The 18,895-nt window shown below is 39.0% G+C and overlaps 1 protein-coding gene and 1 long non-coding RNA gene across 4 annotated transcripts in view; one reads left to right on the forward strand and one right to left on the reverse strand.

Moving 5' to 3' along the window:
- Positions 1-202: 202 nt before the first annotated feature.
- LOC135437963 (uncharacterized) lies at positions 203-17,030 on the reverse strand. Of its 3 annotated transcripts, none has more exons than XR_010437780.1 (3): positions 16,985-17,030; positions 16,069-16,249; positions 203-1,209 (listed from the first exon to the last, which is right to left on the reverse strand). It is a non-coding gene; the product is annotated as an uncharacterized LOC135437963 (long non-coding RNA). The 3 variants fall into 3 exon arrangements; XR_010437779.1 differs by having other exon boundaries at positions 203-1,031; positions 1,125-1,209; positions 16,069-17,024; XR_010437778.1 differs by having other exon boundaries at positions 203-1,031; positions 1,115-1,209; positions 16,069-17,024.
- The window catches only part of mtt (mangetout), a 76,853-nt gene continuing 62,661 nt past the window's right edge, over positions 4,704-18,895 (forward strand). The window contains exon 1 of the mRNA XM_064696047.1: positions 4,704-5,992. Within this exon, the coding sequence (XP_064552117.1) occupies positions 4,705-5,992 (1,288 nt within the window). The 5' untranslated portion in view covers position 4,704. The remainder of the gene's footprint in view (positions 5,993-18,895) is intronic.

Genomic DNA, 18,895 nt, shown 5'->3' on the forward strand with positions numbered 1-18,895 from the left:
GGTTTTAATGGAGGTGCCGCATTAATTTTGCATTTGTTGCAGCCTTTTTGACGGGGCCATAGCAGCGGGCGTCGGCTACTGCTCCTTGCCCGGGCGCTTACTGAACTTTCTGCATAATTTTCTCATAAAAAAACATGGCCAAAACTGTTACGAGCACATTACCTGAATGTGTCTGCCTGCATATTCCCATTGCTTTAATACATTATAAGTTCGACGCCCCCACGGTATGCCGCACTTTAAAAAAGTTCAGCTGTAGCTAAAAGGATTGGCGCCACGCTTGAAATCAATGAGTGCCCATTATAGAGATATCCATTAAAATAAACTTCCTCTAATTAGCTGCGCTTTCTTCCGCCCATTAAATGCCATAATTGGGAGTGGACCAAGGACATCTAACATTTTGAGGTGAATATTGTTTGAACCTCGTTAAGCTGGGTTAATTTTAGATTTAACGGATATCTGTATCAATTACTGAAGTCATTAAAACGTTATACGTTTAAACATTTATACTGCTCACATATTGTATGTTTAATATTTATCAATTTCATAATATGCTAATTACTTCGGTCCACAAAACTTTCAAATTAGCATTTATTGTGCTGATTAAAAGCTTTCACTTTAGCACACTGGTCCACAGCGTATTTGAGGCCAACTATATTAATAGAAAAATGTAACAAATGCTGAAAATCGGTAGCTTTAACTCGTACAACATGGCAAAATTTTGATCAATGCTAAATAATATGAATAATATTTATGATATATTACGTGCTTTAAGTTCCAAAGTTCGATTGATTTACTCTCGTTTTAATAAATTTAAACAATAACAATTCATCTTGTGCTTATCCCATAAATCTTGGTTCTTTCTTATTTACAGCACTCTCTTCTGGTTTTTTTTCTTTTCTTTGTGTCACTGTATCAAATACAATCCAAATTTATTTTCTCTAGACTCTGATTTATGGTTTTGAATCCGTGTGTAAGCAAAAATATGGATTTCGTTTGATAAGCGACATTAATTAACTGCTGAAAGGAAGTACCTACAAAAATAAGCTACTTATAACGTCAAGAGTATTGATATACAATTTAATAACCTGATTATACTATAGCCTACATTTCTTACATTTACGTACTTCACATTCGGCGGTTTCTTTAGTAAGCAGTCTCAGCATTTCATTTCGTCAGTGACATCATTGGAGTCCACAGCTAAGAAGGAAGCTGTTAGAAGAGGAAATATAATTCTTGAGTAAAAATTAAAAATTATCTTAATTGATAATAGAGTAATAATAATAAATAGGATAAGGGGGCGAAAAAGTTGTTAATAAAAGTGAAAGAAATTTCTTCGATTATATGGAATATTAAGTGGGTAGGTAAAAAATTTACTCGATGAATTCATTCAACGCGGTGGGTGGAATTTAAAGCCCGTCCGGCAAGCTATGCCCCAACTCATAGTCAGTGAGGTGGGGATAAATGGCGATAGTTCCTGGTAGGTCTAGCGGAAGCAGAGAATTAAAAATTAAATGATTTGTTGTCGAAATCTATGAGTTTTCCGCGTGTCAAATATGTGAGATATACTTGACATACTTGACACTTTTAACATTCGGCTATGAAACTAAAAATATTTGTATTTATGTAGACTAGTGTCTTTTATAGCTATGCTAGCAGCGGGTTAAGCAACCAGCATGTGGCCAACCCACATCGACTGTTCATTATTATGTCATGCATTATTATCAGAAGTTGTAGAGGCTGCGTTAAGGCTTTGCTGCTGCAGACATTTACGCCTGAACGAGAGCAGCTTCTGGTTGCAGGCGTTGCGGCCCGGCCCGTATATGTGCCACATTGTATCGTATATCATGATTTGATGTCTGTGGTCAGGCCATGACAATGGTCAACAGCTGTCAATTGTTTGACTTGCGGCTGACACTCAGCACTGCGAAAATTGATAAGTTTAATTAAATTTACATGGACGGTGTGGAATCTGCCCGCAAGGCAGCGTTTCATTAGTTCCATGCGAGGCAACATTTCATTAGTTGCTGCCGCTGCACAAAACGGAATTTATTCGCACGTCCCGGCCATTTGTAGGCCACATGCCAGTTGACGCCTGCTCGCATACGACCTTGCCCATCATTCGGGATGACGACGACCCACCCAATATCGTTTCAATAAAGGGAATATTAGCACAAATAAAATATAGAAAGGGCAACTGGAAATGCGCAGCCTGCGGCCATTTTCGTTGGCTGCAAACTAAACAAAAATACTCACAGAGGCTGGGTTGGGGGTAGGCCAGCCCTGGCATGCCAGGTATTTGAGATAAGAGCCGGGCTGTGGGTGGCGTTGGGCGTATTAAAGATTATGTCACAGCCAGCCAAAAATATGCGCCAATGGTATTTTTATATTGTGCGTCAAAGTATTTAGGCAATCGGTCGGGGCGGAGCAGACCCAAAAAGCCGCAGTTAATCGTTGGTATATTTAATAAGAGCTTTAAAACCAGACGCTATTTTGTGTTTATCGGCTTATCGGTTTATTCAAAAGCACAGCAATTGACCCCTAAAAGTGTGGCCTTTAAAGTTTATCGTTAGGTTCAAGTGTGAGAGTTTCTCACTTAGCTTACCATGAAAAGACCCCCATCTCTACTATAGAATACCTATTAGGCTGCTCATGATAAGAAGTTAATAAGCTGGGTGGCTGAAAGAACGGTTAATATCGGCAAGCAGCTAATTGGTTTTCTCCAAAACTAAACCGGAAAAGCCTTTTCCTTGAAGCCTCTTAATTAATTAACTGTCTGTGTGTGCTAATATTTAATGAGCATAACGTGTTCCAATTGGCGTGTAACTCAATTTTCTTCTCGACATTGTCGCCAGGCTATTATCAGGTAACGCCCACTGTTATTTGCCTATTTTCGGACATAGATCCACTTATAATGTCGCCGTGTTGCCAAGCATATGCTGCTGCTATTTTCCGGCTGTCACTTCCGGTCAGTAGTCGGGGTGAATAGTTGTTGCAGGTATTGTTGTTATTGTAGCTCCCAGCGGCAGTTGAAGCTTTTTTTTGTAGTGTAAAAAGGATATCCGCCCTTGCCTAAGGCCTAACAATTTAACAATTTAAGACCAGGATTCTGTCGACTCGGCAGTTTGTGTGTTTATTTGCTTCCACATTATGTGGCAACAAGATTCTCAACACTTGATTGTGAACTCTAATGAAGCCAAATTGCTATTTGAAAGTTCTCAAATTTGTGTTTTCAAGCAAATGTCAACAATTTGTGCAAATTGTTGTTTCTCATTCTCGTTTTTCATAACAATGGACACGTTCAGTAAGCAATTTCCAGCAATGATACACTTTGTTCCTTTTTTCGGGCTAAAAATGTCCCTCCTTTTATCATGATATATTTAGTCTACAAACACATATCTGTAATTAACTAGTGACATGTTGTTTGTAATATATGTATATGCACTGTGGACATGAATCAACAATGGCTGCGTTCAGCTGTCGGAGTCGCGTACTGTGTGTCAGATATTATTAATGAGAATCCATTTCTAATTACGCACTGCATCAATCAAAACTTATGTTAAAAAACTTATGTTAATAAATTACTGATAGGCCTAATTAGAATCAGTCTTTCCTTTTAAAATGCTTAAAAAGATAATTAAAATGCATTAGACTTATACTCGACTTGATTATTGCTATAGGAGAATTCGTAGACCTCGGTAGACCCCAAAAGTTGGGATTATTTTCCCGAAAAGTATGGAGAATTGTACAAATTTATTTTTAAGCCAACTTGACTAAAAATTCCGCCTTTAAAATTCAAAAATAAACAATATACCTTTTTCAAGTGCTTTATGCAAAAGTATATAAAAGTTGCCGTTATAAAATGCAGACCATAAAAATATGAGAGTTCGTTTTTTTTTTTTGGTTTTGAAGCGTGCGAATGAGCAGAAAATTTCCATAATCTTGCATTTTAGTTAGTTTTCTGGCCAAGTTTGTAGCTTTAATTGCCAGATATTCACATTTTGTATGCCAGCACAATTCGCCCTTCCTATACGTGACCAGCACTCCCCATTGGCCCAGTCGAACAGATTCGTTTTGGGCAGAGTCCGAACTGCTGTTGCCCCTGAGAGTAGGCAAGTCGGAGTCGGACAGTTGGCGAACAACATTTTCGCACGCAACAAAGTGTGAAATGGGAAATAAACAAATGTCTGGCTCATTTTTATGTACGTTTTTACTGTTCATTAAATTTGCCTAACTGCTCAACATTTATAATTCACTTTCGCTTGAGCATGCTTATTTATTTCCCTTCTTATTTTTTTTTGGCATTTTCTGCGCTACTCAACGAGTTTCACTTGCGTTTTATTTGCAGCAACAGCAACAGGACAACAACAACAACAACATGCAACCAGAGCGGCTACATAGTTGAGACGTATAAAAATGCGTCCCCACAACAACAGCAGCAACAACAGCAGCAACATCGTGTGAAATTAGCGGACACATCAATTTCATCTGGCAAAGGCGACTTAATTAAAAGGCATTGGCCAGCAGCAATTTTAAGCTGTTGTTTGTTAAAATTAATTGCAATTTATTTGGGTGCTCGCCGAAAACAAATTCGGTCACTTTCTTTTTTAATGCTGTCACACTGAGCAGTTGGCACACACACCCACCCAACCACCGACACACACACACAACAGAGTGTACGAAATGGTGTTCGGTATAGCAAAATGCATGCTGATGCTGCTGCTAATGGCGTGCGCGCTGTGCCAAGCGCAGCAACAATTGCAGCTAAAACAGGAGCAACAGCCACAGCAAAATTTGAAGCTACAACACGGGCTACAATTGGAACTACAACAAGAACAGCAACAACAATGGCAGCCACAACATGAGCAACAGCAACAATTGCAGCTAAAACAGGAGCAACAGCAACAACAGAAATGGCAGCTACAACAAGAGCAACAGCAACAGCAACATTTGCAGCTACAACATGGTCAACAACTACAGCAACAGCAACATTTGCAGCGACAACAAGAGCAACAGCAATTGATGATGAACAGCCGAAAAGACGCATCACAGCAATTAAAGCCGTTGCCAGGTATAGATGGAGGGACAATAATGACGGTGAGAAGTCAAAGTTCAGAGCTGGCCGCGTTACCTTTAAGTGGCAATTCGAATGCAGCGACTACAGCAATGCCGGCAACGAAAACAAGAGCAGGCACTATAAAAAATGATGAGGGTCAAGCCGAGGCAGCTGTTGCCGCTGGGAAAAAACTAAAACTGCCTGCAACAGAATTGAGAAAAACAGCAGCAATATTGAATCCATTGTCAACAGCAGCATCAGCTATGCATACAAAAAATATCTCATACGCAATAGCGGCGACAGCAATACCATTGAAAACTAAACGCATTGCGCCCACAGCAACACCGACTTCAATAGCAACAACAACAATGTTGGCAACAGCAACAACAAATGCAACGGCTGTTGACAACACAAAAGTCAAATTAAATATATTACAAAGCGAGGCAACTGCAAATGCAACATTGCTGAACGTAGAACCCATCATAAAGGCCAATAATAAAAGTAATTGGCAAACAGCAACAACAGCTGGCGGCGCAGCAGCAGCAGCAACAGAAAAAACAACAGCAACAGCAGCAATTGAAGGTAGGCCGCGCTGGCTGGGGGCCACAAGCTTGTCGCCATTGAATGCCAATATATTGAGTAATCCGCTGGCCAGCAGCGCCCCGGCAACTGGCTCCGGGTGGCCAGTGAAGCATGCCGCCGTGCTCGAGGGCGACGTGATACTTGGTGGCCTGATGATGGTACATTCGCGGGAGGACAGCATTACTTGTGGCCAGATCATGCCGCAGGGCGGCATTCAGGCCCTGGAGGCCATGCTCTACACACTGGACCAGGTAAACAAACAGCAACTGCTGCCAAATGTAACGCTCGGCGCACATTTACTGGATGACTGCGACAAGGATACGTATGGACTGGAGATGGCTGTCGATTTCATAAAGGGTAAGTGCAGCTCGCATCTCTTCCGTATCACCCCGCCGTCCCAGCTGAGCGCGATAATTGCGCTGTAATTTTGAATATTTATGAGGCGTGGCATATTCAAAGCGTCAACGCTCATAAAAATCGTTTGTTATTGTTGTGCATTTTGCGTAATACTCGGCGAAATGCTGTCCATTAAACAGGCACAACAGCGAAAAGCCATTCAAAATGAATGCGACTCGCGGCACTGTTGCCACATTCCGATTACCCCTTGCCCGCTGTTGCATTTAATTAGCATGCACTGAACCCCCTCGCAACCCAACCAATCCCCAGGCCGTCAGGGCTGGCTGAAATGTGTCCAAAGCAGCTTAAAGTTGCTGCACGTTGGCGAGGATATGGACAAGTGGACCTGGACATTACTTATGTTTTGCTTGTTGTGAATTCCATTTTGGGGTGAAGACTTTCCGGCGGAACAAAGGTGATTTATTAGTCTGGCTCCAACTTGACAAGACTTTAGTTTCAGAAAAATCACTAGTCACCAGCAAAAATCCACTATTTAAATGATCTCGGTGGACAGGGACACGTGCGTCACGAGCCAAAAACTTGGATAAACAAACAAGCGTGCTCTAGAGCAGGTTTGCCCAACTAACAGATACCCCGTACGGTACATACAAAGCACTAAGCGGAAAGTCTTCAAAATGACCTTCTCACATGCTCGAGCCACAGTTTGAAAGAAACTATATGTATTCAAAAACTCTTAATCAATGGGTATGTTTACAGAGCATTACGCAGTCGCTTCCAACCAACTGCGGCATTTTTAATTGTTTTTTGTGCTTTAAATGCCGCGAGTATGTTGTGTAATTTAATTGAACTGAAAGATAAGTATGGGAAGGCCTGCGCACATTAGGCCCGAGGTGAAAATTAATTCAAAGTTAAATGCTACAAAGGAGGTCCTAGCGCAAAGTGCTCGTAAAGGAAGCGAATAATAACAAGCACATATTTTTCTTCTGAAAATTTAGCAATACATCAATACCTAACTTTGAATACACGGTGAAAAGGCTAGGAAACTTCGTTGAGGGGAATATAAATAAGAGAATCTTTTTGTCTCAAAAGCTATGATGAATAATCTAAAACACAAGTGAATAGTGTAGCGAACTACATTTAATTTCCTAGGATTTATTTATTTAGTTTTTGTGTATAAACATGTATTTTTATATTTTTTTCTACCAAATATTTAGTTTGCATTTTAACTAGAATTCCGCGGAAATTATATCTAAATAATGCACCGAAAATGATCAATTTCTTCGAAATTCGACGCAATTCCGTTTAATTAGCCCAGTTAATCGGATTAGTTTGTATATTAGCGAGCGGCATATATGGGCATAGGCTTTTTCTTTTTGTTTAATTTCCGTTGACCAATTTGTGAGCAGCAGGCGCGACAGATTTAAATTTTAAGTATTGTGTGAGTGTTTTATTTTTTAATTTTTATCGGTTGGCCGCAATGTTTCAATTGCCTGTGGCATGTTAAATTTCATAAATTGAAATAACGCTGCCAACTGACGCCTGAACGCGCTGAAAGTTGACATCATGAAATATTCAATTTAATTTTTATATTCACTTTTGTTAAATGTACATAGCACATGGGTATGGGTTGAAAATCAAATATGAGCAGAGCTCAGTTAAAATGCCAGGTGCAATAATATTTTTATGACAGTGCCATTCTTTATTTACTACGCCCAAGGCAAATGGAATACAAGTGCCAGTGCATACATGAGACACAAATAATTTTCAATAAATGCTGTGGGTAAATTATGCTGACAATGAATTAAAGAAAGCAAATGAGAGTGCTCCTTTAATACCAGCCCGACTATCAGATATGCTGTTTATGGGATCTGTCACAAACCGATCAGATATGGCATGTGAAACAAGAAGGACTACCCAGACTGGAAGGTACCCAGCAATATAATGGCCAGGTTGGCCTTCGTCAATTATTGGGCAGCTTTCTTTGGTTCTTGTTCGTGCTTTAAGCCCGTCGCATATGCTAATGGATTTTGTAATAAATTGCGTAAACATTTGCAGTTTATAGAATAATAAGGAGTGCGGGAAGCAGAAGACATTTGTAATACCTATAGAAATGAAAATTTGCAATACATCAGACGCAATAAAATTTACAATATTTAGGAAATTTGGGGACCTGTTCTAAATTTGAAGTCTCTACTGGCTGATAGTTCGACATATAATGAGTTCAAAGGTAACATGGTATTTTTGAATCCAATGCCATCGACTGCGCAATACTCTGTTCAAATTGTTACAGGAACTAAAAGTGTATGTTAAGTAATGGAGATAATAACCTAACCTAACCTCCCCAACCGCGAGTTGACTCACAACTCTATTGCATTTCTGATCCCAAGTATAAAATCCGCCATTCAACGTTCTTTGTGAAAACATTTTGCTGTTTGTGAGAGCTTAATTTACAATAATAACATACCTTTAAAAAAAGTAAGTGTGAATCCGTATAAAACAGATTTAAAAATTCCTTTTGCCAATCCCTCGATAACGTCTCAGTTATTGTGCAATAGATTAATATAATATTTATCAATCTTGTGACATGATTAATACAAAATATTAAAGAGCTTGTTTAGTCTCCGCCCCCGACGGTTGGATACAGACAAATAGATGAACGGAGTGACGAGCAAGCCAATATCAAACTAGTGCTTGAGTATATATGCATAATATTAGTTAAATTGGATAAATCTTGATCTGATTATGATGTAAATTTAAGCGAAAATTTAACATGCCCTGTAGACCGCTTAAAACGTATAGGGTATAATGCAAATAATCGCAGCTGTACAAATTAAAAAAAATCAATTAACATTAAATAGCTTCCACCTAAGAGATGCAATTCATTTTGCAAAAGCTGTGCATACAACAGTCAAGTGTCGTTTACACACACACACACACACACACACACCCTCCCATACACACACACACTCACACACACACACACACACACACACACACACACACACACACGCTCGCGCGCTGCTCGTTTAGATAGATAAAGTATTTAACACAAATGTTTACATATTGTAGAGCGCATAGCCTGCTGTAAAACCGCAAACCAGCCGCAAATAAATACGTAGATAAAAACAATATGAGCGTAAATGCTTGTAGATGCGTAAGCCCATTATCCTGCCTACAATAACATAGCGCAGGAAGCCACAGGCTCTATGAGAGCAGGAGGCAAACAAAAAACATGTCTGCTCACTGTGTTAAACCATTTCAATAGAGATGCCAAGTTGGAAAGTGAGAGGGACTGAGGGAAGAGGGGGAAGGGCTAGGGGTATGCAGAGCACATGTGTTTGACAAGTTAGCTGGCAAGTCCTTGCATAGCTTCATTACAATTCAATTCAATTCAATTTGAAAATTCGACAGCGTCATACCCATTGTCCCCAATATTAATACCGACTTTCGTGGGAGGGAATAGAAAGAGGTTATGCCACATGAAGTTCTACATTTGCATGCCCAGGCACGTGTGTGTATGGGTTTATGTCTCAACAACAATGCAGTCGTTCAGTTGTTGTTCCCTTTGCTGTTCGGCACTTGTCATTTGTGCCCAACAATAATTGTCTTTGTAGAGGGCATAGCATTCTTCACGGTCCCTGTCGCTCTTTGTGCCCGCTGCTGTGGCTCCAACAGGATATTGGCTATAATTAGCACTTTGTCAATCCGAGCAGCTGCTTTGTGTGTATTTCAAATAGCAAACTAATTTCAAATAGCAAACTAATTGGGTTAAACAAAATGCATTCGTTTTCATTCTCTTTATGCCACTCTTCCTGTGCACGTGTCCTTTACTGTTCGTTGAACCTTTCGTCACAGTCATTGTCATTTCCTGTTAAGCATTCTGTTGCTTAACAGCCGTGTGGAAGTTGTTGTGCGCTGTTAAGTAATAGACTGAAAGCTTTCGTTTGCGGTTCATGTCCTGGCTATAGTTGGGACCAGGCTACAGCGTTTAGCCCTTAACAGATTCCTTACATTTTTGGGACAACTGTTACTGTTCTTATACATTTCGTCTGGTATCTAAATTTTGAAAATCACAATTTTATTTTATTAAAATTTGCATCAAAATCAGTGAATTATGGACATTTTAAAGATCTTATTGCTACGTAAATATAGATAAATCAATTGCAATATTTTCATTTGTTTGTACTAAACTGCCTGTAAATACTTGCATTTATAGCACCCAAAATAACGCATCATTAATGGCAATAAATGAAAATTAAATTTGGGCTGAATAAATATTCGTGCGGAATTCAAAACGAAATGTGATTAAAAATAAAATTCGAATTTACCATTAGGTATTTGCAATATCATGAATTATATTCATTTCACAGGTGCAAATACATTTCGATTGAATAAAGCAAATTAAATGCCAGTACTTTATTGAATATATTATGCTTAATAATTGCGGTTGAAATGCAGCCTAACACGATTGATTGATTTTTGAATAATTTATAGGTTTGCAATTAAAATCATTTGGATGTAAAGTACGGCCATTAATGCTGTGGAATTAAATGAGCTCCATTTATAGTAAATTACGTTCTTTGCGGCTATAATAGTGCAAATATCATAGCGTATTTATGCGCGTAAATATTATGCATACATGACCGTAAATCGATGAATATAAACTGTTTATATTGGATTAAAAAGAAAAAAACGAAAAGGGGAAAAAAGGAAAACGAATTCCTTTACGATCTGGCGACAGCATCGCCACGGAATCAAAATCCGAATCCGCAGCCTTCACTGACCCAGTTATACACTTGTAAATTGAAATTTTATTTTCTCGTTCCGCACACACACGCACACACGCACACAACCACACAAACGCACACACACGCACACTGGCACACCCTCATCAAAAGGCATATAAAAAATGTTTATTTGCCATGACGCAGCGGCAACTCTGGCAACGCTCGCTTCATATCAGTTTAATTCGTTGCTGCTCCCCGCACCACCCCTCCTCCCCACCCCTTCAACTTCCGACCGACCCACCCACCAACTTATCTACTCAGTTGGCTACTCTTTGTTTTTGCTGGTCTTGTTCTTGTGCGTTCTGATTGTTGTTGCTGTTGCTTGGCACTTAATGGAATTTGCCGCTTATGCGTTACGCATGCCGGGCATTATCCTTCCTTCGCCTGCCTTCCGTTTCCTGCGAAAGAAGAGACGCGTCTTTTGCCTGCATTCACGTCTGCTTCTGGCTTTCTCCTAGCACATATTTTTCTTAAAAGTTAGCTTGCCGCCATTCTTGACGAAAAGTTTGCCTTTCGTTTTCCGACTTGCGTTTGTCTCGGTTTTTTCGTGTGGGTCCTGTTCTTCCAGCTTTGACTTTGATTGCTAACAAGATTTTATTGGCCAACTGTTCGGTTGCTCTCACAGCCTAATTTACTTACACATATGTGTGCATATGTGTACATATGTCTAGAAGTATTGAACTAGTTTAGCTGCAGGCTGCTCAACATTTTTCTGCACTCAAATCGACTGAGCTCTAAGCCGCTTACAAAATGTTTAATATGACTCACACATACAAACACACACACACACTCACACACACACACACACACATACATATGTGTGTATGTATATGATAATTTATGCTGTTGACAACATATATTTTTCTCCTTCGATTGCGCATATCAATTTCCAGCTGCCCCTAAAGGTATGCAACGTGAAACTTGAAGCAATTGAGCAGCAGCAGATCCCACATAGGTTTCAGCTATTGCCCTGCCTTCGCCCTCCTTGCCCTTAGCTTGTTTTTATATTCTTGGAAATTTATCGGCTGTCTACATCGGCAGGGTATTTTTCTGTTGTCTTCATTGTTGCTCTCTGTTGGTGTAATGCTATACTCTAACAAAGTGTTTTTTCTTGTGCTCGCTTGGGGTATAAGGAATCGGGATAGCAATAATATAATAGCTACGTTTGCTGCAGACATCTAACAAAGCCCTAATATACCCTGTAGTGGGAAGACTGGCTCAGTTTGTACAACGAGAAAAGTTAAGTAACTATAAATTTGCACTTCGGAATTTAAAAGATTTTATTCTCTAAAGTATAATATATTGACTCATTGGGCATATATACCCTGTGGTAAATATAAATGTTAAGCGTTCCGCAGTCTAGCATACTCCTCTCATATCATTTTTTTCTTCTGCGTGTTGCTTTTGCTGTTCCTGGTGTCTGAATACCTTTTATTGTTGTTTTGATCAAAGAATTTATCGTGGCTTTGGCCTTTGCTAGACCCTGAACTGCCTGCCGGCACTTGACTGTTGACTCAGTTTACAGGATGGCTGCTGCTGCTGCCCCCCCCCCCCTCCCACCCTCCCCTTACTCATCCACCTCATCCTGTACCACCATTTGCAGTCATATCTATTGTTGCATTGTTTACATTGTGCTCATTTTGCCTTCGACCGACTTGACTTGACTTGCATCTGCCAATTGCAGTTGCAATTGCTGACTTCTGCATTTTAGCAGAGCCCTTAAAAAGCTTAAGCACATACAATTGTTGATGAACAAATCATACTTTAAAAACATCCTTTAAACAATATATGTACATTTTAATTCAATTGAAATATGCACAGGACTATAAAACTGAAAAGATAAACTATTTAATTATATTAAACTATAAAATGGCCAAAAAGTATGCATATAAAAGGTGTATAAAAACGTTTATAAGTAAACATTCTATCATATGAAGTTCCATAAACAAATACAACGAAATCATGTTGAATATATTGTTAAATGTGCAACAAAGCGCAAAATGACTGAATCAGCATACAGTTTCGGATATAATATTAATTCTGACAGCTTGTTGACGCTGAAGCTAGATCCCAAATATGGTATAAGCGATTTATATACAACTTAACTTCACTTGAAGCCTTGGGGTCAGCAGATTAGCAGAAGCCCCGAATATGTAATTTACAAATAGGGAGCCCTTTGGGCCATGGCCAAAACTCCAGTGACTTGGGATGTCGCTTGTACAAGTCAAATGTTTAAATTTCTGGTTGTCCTGCAGGGACAGGATACAACCAACAAAGCGCCAACCAAATAGCCTCTGGCAGCCGCTTCGTGGTCAGTGGCCGCAGTAACAGTTGTTGGCAGAATCAGTTACACAAAGATAATTCTGGATTCCATTACAGGACAGTTTACTTTTTGGCCACTGACATGTTTTGTTGTAGTAACATTTCAACTGTTTTAGTTGTTGTAGTTGTTCTGGCTCTAACGGTTTTCTGGTTACCAACAACGTCACATAATGAAATAATTTATTTGCGGAAAACGTTTGACCATAGCTCGGGCTAGTTATCTATGTGCATCTGAATTTCTCTATGACGTTATAAATTGGGAGTGTGAATTGTATGAAAACATAAGTAAAACCAATTAATTTCAAGTTTTCTGATCACATAGAATTAAGCTTCAAGATCAAGTATATTCATAATTAATAAAAACGAAATAAAGCTAATTAGGAGAATGAACTAAATATAATAATTAGATCTCAGCCTCAAACTGCTTAAATTTTTAAAAATGTTGCAAATTTTGCAAATGGGTACACTAAAATACGAAAGGCTTCGTTATTGATCATCAGTTTAATTAAATTAATATATTTCTTGACTGTATAACTCCAAATCAATTAATGTGGCGATCACAGTCGAGCAGAATGGTCAGACCTCTCACGAAACCCGGCTGCAAAGATATCAAAATCTTACCCTCCAGCATTAGGGAAGTCCAGGTCATCCCTTACACATATTATTTCAACTTTTTCCTTTTGCGTGGCCTCTATATATCTTATGTTATAGCCAAAATTACTAATCGACTAATAGCCCAGTAAACAAGAATGCATGGGTATTATGCCAAAACGTTTAGATAAGCCATTGCCCATACGTCATGTTGGCCACACATTACTGGCCGATTCTTGGCAATAGAATACAATTGTATGAAAGATGAAAAATGTTTCCCCTGCAAGTAGTATGTCAGTTGTGCTGTATAACATATGCAAAACTGTTATATAGCTTCTCCAGCGCACGCTAACAAGTGTTTGTTCCATTCATAAATTGCCTTCTTGCCGAGTAACCCAGTGCCCCGAATTCGACAGCAACAAAGTGTTTAAACTGTGCTACATGTACTAAGTTTTTAGCACACATCCCCAACGAAAGCAGCTCGTACAGCGACGAAACACCGAAGAACCGAGTCCTCCGTTCGGGCGTCCGTTCAGCCTGGCGGCAGTGAAGCATCGTTTGCGTCCTTCAGTTGCACGCCGGCCATACAACCATGCAGACGCACCTGCGGCAGCCAAGAAACAGTTATCACTTATCGCTTTGAAGTGAACGTTTGAAAAGTGTAACGTTTAACGGTTTATGTGAGTCTCAAGAAAATCGAAAGTGTATCAAATACTCGAAAATAAAAATATTTAAAAACAATCTAATTTTTATTTTGCGAGAAATAATAATAAGTTAACAAAAACAAGAAAAAAACGTATTGTTATTTAAAGTGTGTTTTAGTGAGTTAAGAAAAGAACGAGAAATAAAAAAAGGGAAATCCCGACTTTTATGCCCATATTTAAATTTGAGCGCGTTGCAAAACTTAATTTAATATTTTTTTAATTGCCTAAATATCAAAAAACTTGTCGTTAAAAAAACTCATATTTCAAAATTAAAAAAAAGCATAATATTTAAATTGAAAAAAAAGTCGGTTCTGGCTTGTCAAAAGGCAATGAAAATATAATTGTATATACGATATAAAAAACAACAGAAAATAAATTGTCATTTGGGGACCCTTACTTTCTTCAAGGCCTTAATTTTCAGCTTCTTTGAAGCCACAAAACATAAATATATACATAAAATCCTAAGTCGCATCTATTGCGAAACTAATTGAATTATTCTAATACCTAAATAACTTCGAGGGCTCGTTGTATTTTTAATTCCGGCTTGCAGAAGCCAGCTAGAGTACGTCTCGGCTGCTGTTCTGTCTGAGGGGCCGTTGTCACTTCAAAAGGGACCAAACAAATATTAATTAATATAAATCTAAATGAAATTCTGTGCGCTTCGGCTGGCAAACTCCAGCAACGAAAAAAATTGTTTAAAATGAGCGAAGCAAAAGTCGAACAAAGTTTGCATTTTGCTTTATGTTCTACCTTTAATTATAAGTTGTTTTTTAATTCATTTCCATTTGCTGCTTTGACGGGGGCCGGTGAATAGACACTTTTTGTTGTTTTGAAATTGAAAATAGGAAAAGTTCATTGGCTGAGTTTGAGGCGTTGAAGTATTTTAATTAAAGTGCTGGCAGGACAAGAGGCAATCTGATTCATCGTCGTGCTGGCAACCAGCAGCTAGCACTCATTGCAAAGTGCCTCTTAAATCTGATGCTACGTTCTTAAGAATATTATTTTGTTGTTTGTTTAGTTTTTCTCATGCCAAACAAGTTTTCAAGTCTTGTCAAAACGCTGTAACAATTCCAGAAAATACAATATTCCCCAATTTTCACACACATTAAATAAAATATGTATGCGCCCTAATAGCCCTGTCAAAAGTTGATGCATAGGAAATAGGCCGAAATGTTTAGGCATTATGCAAAGCCGTTACTCATACGTCACGTAGGCCACAGGTGTGTTCCAGCCATCCTCTGATAAAATTCTAGACAAGCCGAAGCTAATGAACGAAAGTCGGCCGTCCCTCAGGCAATTAAAGCCATTTATAACTAATTAGAAAATTATGCAAAATTTTCTAAATTTCCCTCCTGCATGTGTGGTAAATTTGTATCAAAAATCACAGGCCATGCAGAGCCCAGATAAAAGCAGAGTCGAGTCAAGTGAACCCAGGGCCTATAAAAATTAAATTACAATTGCGCAATGTGTGTGTGTTAGTTGGTGTGTGTGTGTGTTGAGTGCCAAAATCTACTCCACCATGCCCAGCAGCACCAACAGGATATTTAATTTCCTTGCCAGGGCAACAAACGCCTGTCTTTTGCAAATTTTATTTCCAGTTTAAGCGCATTAGCAACAGCAACTCGTAACGAACTGAAAGGCGAGCGCATGGCAGGATATAGGTTGGGCTTACCTCTGTTTAATAATTACAAGAGCTCCGGTCTTTATACAAATCTCCAGCTTAGTTTTCATTGTAATGTGTGCAGATGTTTCAGATAGTTGAGTCTATTTTTTGTGTGCTGTGATAAATTCGCCCCACAGCCCCGGAGGTCCAGTCGTTGACACATTGTCGTATGAGCCCGAGCTGGCCTTTGCTTAATTACAATAGGGACCCTATTAATGAAGTCGGTCAACTCGTCCATACCATGTGTTATATCAGCTGTCTCTCCCTTTTTGGTAATTAAATCCTTTGTTGCCTGCTTTTGGGAAATGTTACAATTGCCAGCTGAAGATTTCTACACAGAAACTTCCACTGATGGCGGATACTTTTTTAAATACTTTCTCGCATTTTTAAGCGAAAGTTTTATCGAATTACAAATTGTGTTAACACGTTGCAAGTTTCTATCAGCAGAGTTAAGTATTAAAATGCGCTTTCGTATGCATGGCAAGCAATATATTTTAGAGAGTTTGCAGAAGCAGCAACTGAACGCAGACTTCAAATGATAAATGGCTCGGACAATAAATGAATTCCCCCCAGTTATAAATTCGCTTTGAATTTGCCATTGTCGTTGCCATTGCCATAAGCCAAAATGGCAACTGCGGGCAATAAAGTAGGGGAGCAAATATAGTATATGCCAGTTAACAATATGATTTATTTCATATTATTTTTACTCGAATCTATTGAATATTCCACTCCAAAATTCATTTGCCCTCATTTTACTTTATACAACTATTTATATGGTTTTATTTTAAAGTGGAATTATTGCACTAGCTCATTCTATTATTTTATATACTAAAACGTTTTGTTACATTTGCCAGCGTAAGTAAGCCCTACAATGTATGTCTGTGTTCGTTTGGCAATTGTATTTTAATGCACTGTAATTAATTACGCTGGAGCCAAGAACTGTTCCTCGTCTGCTGTCGTATACTTTAAACTGCAAACTGCAAATGCGCAAACATTTTCGCATTATTTACAGCGTAAAACTTGATTTAAATTAATGAGCAGTTTTTGGAAATTTAATGCTAATTGCCAATAAATGTTCAAGCAGCTGTCAGCCACACAGACTCCGCAGAGCCCGAACGTTTCGCAAGTCTGAACTTCTAATTTGGGAAAAATGTTCGCTCTGGCGAGAATTGACTCCGTGTATATGAATATGCCAGCGCATCGCATGGTTATCAAGCTGCTCGTAAAACTTAAGCAACGTGTGCAGAGCTGAGGAAAACGAATTAATTATGCCACATGCAACTTGGGGCGATAGGTAAAATAAATAAATGTATCTTATGCTCATTAGCCAGCGATCCAGTGATCCACCCACACACATGCGCAACGAAAAACGTTAATTTATTTATGGCCCAAAGGAAGCTCTTAAACCGCGTTTACAATGTGTATTTGGCATTAACTGTTGGCCAGACACGCCATAAATTCTCATGAGTAAAATAATTAGAAAATCAAATAGTTGCCCAGGCAAGCAAATAAGCGTCACCAACGGGCGGCACTCAAGAGCAGACGGCAAGGGGGTGTCAAAATGACGCACAGCAGGAAACGGAAATGGCGCAACTGAGTTAAACTTTAACTGGAGCGTGAAGTGAGAGGTTAGGTGCTTAAAAAGTTGTACTGTCGCCAGACACAACAGGCCAATGAGGCTGTTCCAGCATCACAAATCACCGAGGTTGATTTTGGTCACTGAAAATTAAACAATAAGCGAAAGCTCTAACCGATTGTTCCTATATGAGGTATATGATTTAGTAATCCTTTACACCATATAACTATAAAACTAAGTGACTAGTTTGTAGAGAAACAGACAGACAGACTGATAATAATTTAGAACATATATACGATAAGGCCTCGGGTATGCCTGCCTATATTCATTGAACATTTCATCAAATAATTAGAATAGTACGCTTTAGAGAGGCATGCAAAACTATATCAGTTAGCGCCTTGATATATATTCAAGAAACTGAAATTTGGAATGCGCCCAGTAAAATATGCATAAATAAGAGAGCGCCAGTTATGCTCAGGTAGCTCTGCGGTTACTGAATGTTGCCAAAAAACTTGACAAGCATGCGCTAGATTTTCGCTCTTCCGCCTGCGCTTATATATAAGTATTTGTCGGAGTATTTCATGAACACATAAATGAATGTGTTGGCAGGTCTACGCAAAAGTTTGGCGGCAGAAACTTTTCCGATTAAGTCAATTTGATGTGGCAGCCAAAAGGTGGCTGTCACAAACGTTCGCAGCCAGCAACTGACAGCTAATATGCCCGACTTGTGCCTTACCAATTTGTCAAAATGCATGCGCATATAAATTTGTTTAAATTGGGAGACTGGGAGACAAACACTTCCTGACAGCCAGATAAGCGCCACTAATTATGCAATTAATTTCTGCAGTTGCTTGTTTTTTTCAACCGCCAGTATTACGATTCTTTTATGGACTCTGCTGACGCTGGGATGTTTTTTATGGCGGCGACCAGCGCTTTAATTTAAATTGTTTTTAGATAAGGTTTAATTGAGTTGGCGGTGCGCAAGCGAAGGCAAAAGTTAGTTAAATAGGCTTTGGAGAGTGCGGCAGAGAAATTTATATGGAAAAGTTGGTATGTTATTTTCAAATTTATGCTTTGCACTTGCTAATTGCTAGTTTCCAATTTATATCATTTTATTAGCAATTTATTATGATGCCTGCCCAAAACTTTCTGAGAGTTTGCCGTCTGTAACTTTTTGAGGGTCCACACTCGAGTATCTCATTTCACAAGCCCACAAATACAACTTGACGTATGAAAAGCTTGAGTATGGTGGACAGCAAA

The sequence above is a fragment of the Drosophila montana genome, unplaced genomic scaffold, assembly GCF_035044405.1.
Source record: "Drosophila montana isolate Dmon_TW-CO22-7 unplaced genomic scaffold, ASM3504440v1 contig_3833_1, whole genome shotgun sequence".
Classification (NCBI taxonomy): domain Eukaryota; kingdom Metazoa; phylum Arthropoda; class Insecta; order Diptera; family Drosophilidae; genus Drosophila; species Drosophila montana.